Genomic DNA, 8,145 nt, shown 5'->3' with positions numbered 1-8,145 from the left:
TTCCTCCTAATGCAACACAATGCTAGACCTCATGTGGCTGGAGTGTGTCAGCAGTTCCTGCAAGAGGAAGGCATTGATGCTATGGACCGGCCCGCCCGTTCCCCAGACCTGAATCCAATTGAGCACATCTGGGACATCATGTCTCGCTCCATCCACCAACGCCACGTTGCACCACAGACTGTCCAGGAGTTGGCGGATGCTTTAGTCCAGGTCTGGGAGGAGATCCCTCAGGAGACCATCCGCCACCTCATCAGGAGCATGCCCAGGCGTTGTAGGGAGGTCATACAGGCACGTGGAGGCCACACACACTACTGAGCCTCATTTTGACTTGTTTTAAGGACATTACATCAAAGTTGGATCGGCCTGTAGTGTGGTTTTCCACTTTGATTTTGAGAGTGACTCCAAATCCAGACCTCCATGGGCTGATAAATTTGATTTCCATTGATAATTTTTGTGTGATTTTGTTGTCAGTACATTCAACTATGTAAAGAAAGGAGTATTTAATGAGATTATTTCATTCATTCAGATCTAGGATGTGTTATTTTAGTGTTCCCTTTAATTTTTTGAGCAGTGTATATTGTCTCCTTAAAATCTTAAACAAGCTTCTCCAAAGTGCATGGCTTTCCATGTGAACTGTAACATATAGCAAAACATAACAGGGCGGTAGGTCTGGTTTCAGTAGAAGGGTGGACACGGTGAAGTCAGGTATTCTTCACACAACCAAAACAAAACAACAGAAACTGTGTGAATGCTATTTACTAAATTTTATTTATTTATGACAGAGCATTATGATAAAAATCGGTAATCAAAAAAAAAAAGAAGCTGTGTAACTATTATCAACTCACTGATACTTCTTAAAATCAATTTCAGATGCACAGACATACTTTATGGTAGATAATGTTTTGTGACGTTCTTTACTGCCTTGCCTTTAATTTATGGTCAATTCTAGCCTCTCTTTTAGGAGAAGATGAACTGTAAATAAAATATAGGAGAAAAAAAAGACGCATGGTTCAGTTCCCCACAGAGACACATCCACCAATGTGTCCCTGAGAAGACACTTAACCCCTAGTTCCTCCAGAGGAGTGCGGCCACTGATATACATAGCAATTGTAAGCCATTAGGATAAAGCGTCAGCTAAATGAGTAAATGTAATGTAGAGTGAGGAGAGCATGTGGAAATTGGTTATAATGTGTTTCAGTTAACCTCCAAACATTAGCTTACAGCAGGATATAAAGTACTGATACAGGTTGTATTATTTTCAACATGCGGCATTTGCTGCATTATTGCTGTATCTATATCCTAATCCCGTTTGCTGCGATGACCCAGTTTTATCCTCGGGATCATTAAAGTTTGATGTGGTCTAATCTAAAATAGCTGTGTGTACACTGCAGTACGATCATCCATATTAACCACAACAAGAGGGTCAAACCCTCCTCAAAGCTCCGACCAGCAACTCATTTATACACGCTGCATTATACCAGTCCTATCCCACTGGTTCCAAGTTGTCATATCCACTTTGACCTCCACTGACGTCAGCTGTAGATTAATGGACCAGTAAGCAGATGACAGGTTGGAAGTTTAGCTGGCAAAATATGGATCCTTCACTCAAGATATTTAACACTAGCTGTACAAGTGGCTCCCCTCCTCTTCTCTGCTTCTGATGGAGATCAAGCCTGTGCGCTCTTAAGCATTAAAATAAAATGCCAGTGACTGAGTATGTTAAACTGTTTCACAAACATGGCTCATGAACTATTAATGTGCCAACTCCATCAATCACTCCCCATTAAGACTTCCCACTTGACATTAGCGTGTGGTGGAGGTTTTTTTTAAAGTGTCTTACAGTAGCAGGAGTCCATCCATTTTTAATATAGCTGGACTTGGTGGGAATCGAATCACTAACATATCCGTGTTGGTGCCTTAATCTGCATGTTGAACCAACTAGGAGCATGTGATGTAGATGACTGAGATTGGATTTAAACTTAAAGGTGGAGTGGGGGACTTTTACATATAAATGAACATCCTTCACATTCAAGCCCTTCGCCAGACGTCTTCACACAACGCTGATTAAGCCTTTTTACCGCCAGGTAATTCTCTGTATTGGCAGTATACCGGAGATTTTGTGGCGACATTCCCGCTGTGGCGCACCAGTAATGATACGTTTTACCCCAACCAGCAATGATTGGTTTGTCAGAGCTGAAGTGTGGGAGCAACCCAGAGCCATTTGGAGAGCTACACGATAATAACAGACATGCATTTATATGTAAAAATTTACAAACATCTGCACTTCAGCTCACCTTTTGTCTGCAGCTGAATTAACTCACAACCTTCTCTGTTCTCTTCTCGCAGCGGCTGGTTTCAAGGCGACTTTCCTTGGCAACGCCCCATGCGGAGTGTACAAGTACAAACTGCCCAAAGCAGTTCGGACGGAGAGCTCAGTCGGGACAAAGGTGTTTTTTTTCAAAGCCATTCTGTCAGACAGCGCCCCCCCCGCGGCCCCAAACGCTCCTTTTCTGTGGGTGAAGAAAAGCGAAATGCAGCGCTACCTGAAACCAGCATACATGATGAAGGTCGACCGCTTCATCCTCGGCGTGTGACGCCTAAACACAAATCAGGGACACTGACTACCAGAACAATATTTATGAGGCCCAGAAAGTTACCCATGTCACTTTTCTGTCGTCTTGTATCATAAAATGTTCTTTCGTTCAATTTATGTGTTTCATTGTATAAATAAATTGTTTTTTTTCACACAGATTTTGTGCATCATATGTCTGTTAGAAAGCCCTCAGCTCTCACCTGCATGTTACATGACCAAGTAATATCTGCACCCATATGTATAAAACTTCTACGAAATAATCTTAAAATTGATCCTAAACTTTTGGCCTTAGAAATGATGTAACAAGAAGCTGTGAAGTCTAAGTGTGATTCTAATTTGTAAGTAGACTACCATTATGTGTACCCACAATGCTCTCCCTCAAGACTCAGAAAGTGACGAGCCGCATCACAGCTTCAGGCACACCTACCCATCATGCATTCTGTCCAACGCTTGTGCAAAACATGCAAGAGGAAAGCTTACATAAGATATTTCCCCTCCAGCTATGTTGACAATGTCGGCTTATGCTCTTTTGAATATTGCGCATACAAATCTTAAATGAGTTAAAGAAGGATACCTCTTGGAGTTAGTGGTCCTAAAAGACTTGCATGTTAATCAGCAGACATTTATCAACTTCATATATCATCATATATTTACAAATATGGAAAGTGTGTAGCTGCTGGTCACTCATAACTGACTTGAGCAGATACCTGGAGACTCTGTGCCCAAAGTCTAAGCAGGTTTTTAGTATTGAGGATGTTCACACTTGTCACAAGAGGCAACTCTTTTAACATTTTGACTTGTCATAGCCGATAAAAGAACAGGTGTAATAACATTACTGATTGCTATTATTATTATTTTATTATTTGGCTCATAATGCAGTGGAATGCAGGTCTGCTATTGGTTGATTCAGTGCTCGAGTGAGGGCGTTCTGGGTATTCCTGGGTACACTCAGGAATACTTTTAGTAAGAATTATTTGCCTCACAAGACATTTCCTAAAAGTTCTATACCTACTGTCCCTCAGCCAAATAGGATCTTGTGAGCCATCAGTCAGAAATTCGGTGCATATCAGCTTAAATAACATCCATATTAACTTAGAGTAGCAGGTGTCTTGCTGTAAGTGTTTTGGTTTTTCAGAACTGCAGCAGTTAATGAGTACACATCGAGCACTGAAAAGTGAACACCAAATATTGTTGCTGCTGTTTGGAGTGCACACTTAATGCTGAACTGTGTGGGCCTTGCAGGCCTGCTAGAGGTGAAACGTTGATCTCCAGCAGTAGGGAGATTCTCGTTGTCTTACAATAGATGGCAGTATTTGCACACCAGCCGCAGAGGAGCAATGTGAGAAGCTGTGTAATTACGCCTGTGTGGTGACCTCAGAGGGGGACTGCAGAGAGAGCTTTTCTGATCAACTTGGCTTCCTCTTACTCATGCTGAAAATATCCATCATAGCATGCTAATGTTTCTCTGGAATGAGCTACAATAATTTGTCTTAGGTAAGAGCATTCTGATGTTCCCGACCCATTCTCTGCAATCAGCCTGTTCTTTCCATTTGTGTCTGCTGGGACAAGAGTTATTAATGTTGTAGACGCTGGCATTAGGTTTTTCCAGCTTTATTTTCAGGGTTTGCAGCCCCGCTCTGTCAGTTGAGATGTGAGACGTGAAGGTCAGGGCGAGCTAATAAAGGCCATTTCTAACAATTTGGTTAGCACACAGAATACCGTATTGTTCTGTCATGTATCCCTCAAAGCTTCAGTTTTGTATTCCATAACATGTATAATCAGGCGGGAGGTAGAACAACACGGCTTCACTTCTGTAAAGTATTTCACTCCACTTCCTGCCACAGGCTGGCCCACAGTCTACCTCTTCATCCAATTAGATAGCACATGATAGCAGCAGGATAAAAAATGTCAACAGAAAGGTCTTACAGTTTTTCGCCTCTGAAAAGGGTAAAAGACAGACAGTAAATGCCGAGGATGAGGTGGCTTGGAGGTGGCTGATGGCCGCTTTTCAAGTCCTGTTGCAGCTTCAGAAACTACACCGTCATACTCACGCCTCGTTCTCTCTGGGGACTTCAAACTGATTTTGAAGCAGCCGCTGAATGTTTTAACCTTATTCTTATGGCTCCTTTGAAGTTCACTGCACAGAGTGAGACACTGCCAGGCTCAGGGGCTCAGATCCATTAGGGTGACCTGTGCTAATAATAGTAGACACACTTATAGTACTGTCGGGCACTATCAGGGGCGAAAGCCTCCACCAAATGAAAAACTGTATCTGCTCTTCAGTGATGCTGATGGTCGATGCAACATAACGTTTGTGTATTGCATAACAGTTCTGTTCTATGAAAATGTCCTGCGCTGATAAAATCCATACACTTTGGCAGCAGTTTGGCAGGGCAGTGAAAATGGGCTCAAAGCACCAGAGCACCCAGTCAAACTTCTCCACTCTGGCCTGTCAGTGCATCTGTAGTTATAAACAAAGCCTGGCTACAGAAGACAGCAACCATCTGTAGAAAACAGGGCAGCTCTGTTTGTAGTCAGCCTGGCTTAGTGAGAATAAAAGACAGCTCCACATCTCCGCTCACATAAAAAATACAGACCCCCCACCCCCACCCTTCCCCTCAACTGTGTTTACACTCTGCTCACTATTTTATGCAAATCTCTTATGACTGAGAGGGATGTAAGCAGGCCAGTCGTTCGTAGCAGCTTACCAAAACACTTGATATAGAAGCTTATTAATACTCTTTATGTAACACACAATAAAGCACAGAAACATGCAGGTAAAGGCGCGGGGCTCAGAGCAAGGCTTCTGGATCCCGACCGAGCCGGACTTAAGTGCCTTAACCACCACCCTCCTTAGTTCCACTCTCCCACCATGCAATGCTACCAGCACTGCACTGTATTTTATACCCTTAATCATTCAGTGACTCAGTCAACTAAGCACGCTCACTTTCAGCCTCGTCCTGCTTCACCTTTATGCTGCTGCATACACTGAAACAAAGTCTGCCAAGGGAGTTTGCCTTTTAGTTAAACACCATTAAAGTGCATTAACTAGCCAGTGTTTCTACAGCCTAAGCACCTAACAGTAGACTTAACGAGACTGAACTTCATTGTCATTGCATACTAAGTACCAGTACAACGAAATGCAGTTCAGCATCTTACCGCTAAGTAATGAAAGTGTATGGTGATATATAAACATGAACTAATGTACTACCCCAGCTCAGCTTATGCTAGCAATCACACTGCAGACATTCCCTAACAAGCTGTAATAACTGTAATCTACAGGAATACGCTAGTAACTAACAAAATGGGTGGAAAAAAGACCTCTTGCAAAACTATACCTGGCCTTTGTACTACAGAAAAGTGTATACATATAGGCATATAATGAAATATATATATATACATATAATGAAAAGTCCACATATTTTAATTCAGCACAGTGTACAAGTTAAAGCCCCCCCAAATCTTTTTCCGTTTTTTTTGATAATGTTAAAAATTCATGACTAAATGTCAACGTTTAAAGTTAGAAGTTCAGAAAACAACAACAACAACAACAACAAACTGACTTATTGTTACTGATTAAGAGTCACTCATAAACTCAGCGAATCAGCTTCATCAGGACTGTGCGCGTGGGTGTGGTTTTAATCAGATTCATTGACAGTGGCCTGGCTAAACAGGTAGATAATCCCTTAATCCTGATGGTTGCTCAGAAGTATGTGATAACATAATTTCCAACCGGGCGCTACACCCATCGAACCAGTGAGAAAAGCACAAAGAAATACATTTCTCATGTAAATTAACCAAAACTGTTCTGCAGCAGAAAACTTTGTGGGCATGTAGGATTCCATCGCTCATTGTAAGGAGCTGATCGAGAAAATATTTTTTATGTCTAAAACCAGGACTGAAATACTACTACTACTTCTACCCCAGTAGCCAGTTTTACAACCCTGAGTATTTCTACCACGAGAGCACACTAACTGTGGAAGTGTTTAGAGAAAATGCAACAAATGCAGTATCTTGCTGCATTGCTGAGGGTTTTCTGACAGCCAGGGTGGCAGACTCGAGGAGGAGGAGGAGGAGGAGGAGGAGGAGGTGGGAGAAGGAGCTGGATTTTGTGGCGACCGATCGTCAAAGTAGAGCATTATTTGAACAATGTGATGTGATTTCACATTTTCATTTTCATTATCTTTTTACCACAGGAGTTTACAAAGAGGACACCAGAGAGAAGAATCAAATCCGCAATCACCCATTTTAAATTGACAATTCACCCAAATTACAAAAAGGTATATTTTATGGAACATAACCATGCAGAAAGCTTGGAATTTTAAACTCTTTTAAGGGGGCATGTCCGAGTTATACTAAATAATCCACAAACACTTTTCTTAGCAACTTTGTTCTGCAGAAGTAGTCCATAAAACTGTTTACAGGGAGCTCTGTGAATAATACAGCACAAACAGGACTTTATTTCTGAAGATACAACCCCCTTTGGGCTTTTATAAAGATTTGTTTTAGTGTTTTGAGCAGCACAAGCAAAATTCAATTTCCCTCCATTAGGGTGGCGTCAGAAGTTTTGTATAAGGATATTTCAAAACCAGCACATAAAACGCTGGATACCGCTAATGTTATGTGACAAAAGGTTAGCAAACTCTTAAATTCGCTGAGTTTTTGGATCTTTGGATCACAATTGGATCTTCCAAGTGTTTGGCCACCGAGGGGCAGCAGAAAGAAGCTGTAAACACAGCATTGTAAAAAGTGAATTGTTAGCATATGGTTAGCCATGTTCACATTTAGCAGATCCAGAGCACTAATTTGAAGTCGTGTTTGAGTCTAGCTGGTAAATGTACGTGCAATATTCACCCTCCTTCTCCTTCTGTCTCTTTAGGTGCTCAATGCTATGTTCACCAGCTAGCCACTAACTTTGTCTGTGTGTTGTTTGACGCTGGGAAGGTACCACACAGTCAATTTTTACAGATTCCTGCTGAAAATAGTTACCCGCTAACGCTTTTAAATGATGCAGAAGAGAGCAGTGAGACTGACACAAAACATTAAAAATGCAGGCCAGAAAAACAAAACAATGAGTAAAGGTGTTCCTTAGAGTTGTGGGTAACCGCAGTTAGGTGATGATTATCAGTGGGTTTGTCACTATGAACAATCCTTGTCACACACACGCTGTCTTTTTGTTCATTGTTGATATAAAAATATATAAAGGAGGTGAAGAGGAGAAAACATAAAGGGTTGTTGTCTGGACCATATTGCTTAACCTACAATTGTATATTTAATATATTTTTCCCAATGGGTATACTTGAAATTAAAAAAATAGAAATTATGTGTGAATGTGCATCTACAAGAGATGATTTATATGCAACGGTTAGTGTACTGTGATGCTGTATCTTTAGCAACCTATTAAATCATCAAACTAAATATTTTATGTTTCTCTTTTGGCTGTTCCTGCTTTGTGTAAGTCTAACTCCAGTGAATCTGCATGTATTAGGATAGGACGAGAGATTGTGTGCGATGTTGTTGGAATGGAACAGTTGGAGATGGCAGACGCTCCT

At 41.4% G+C, this 8,145-nt stretch overlaps 1 protein-coding gene across 1 annotated transcript in view; it reads left to right on the top strand.

Annotated features, from left to right (window-relative positions):
- Positions 1-2,749, top strand: part of mrpl46 (mitochondrial ribosomal protein L46) — a 7,525-nt gene extending 4,776 nt beyond the window's left edge. Inside the window, exon 4 of the mRNA XM_046031973.1 lies at positions 2,347-2,749. Coding sequence (XP_045887929.1) covers positions 2,347-2,594 — 248 coding nt within the window. The 3' untranslated portion in view covers positions 2,595-2,749. The remainder of the gene's footprint in view (positions 1-2,346) is intronic.
- Positions 2,750-8,145: the final 5,396 nt, after the last annotated feature.

Source organism: Micropterus dolomieu, linkage group LG20, assembly GCF_021292245.1.
Source record: "Micropterus dolomieu isolate WLL.071019.BEF.003 ecotype Adirondacks linkage group LG20, ASM2129224v1, whole genome shotgun sequence".
Lineage (NCBI taxonomy): Eukaryota > Metazoa > Chordata > Actinopteri > Centrarchiformes > Centrarchidae > Micropterus > Micropterus dolomieu.
This window is presented reverse-complemented; position numbering and strand designations above follow the sequence as displayed.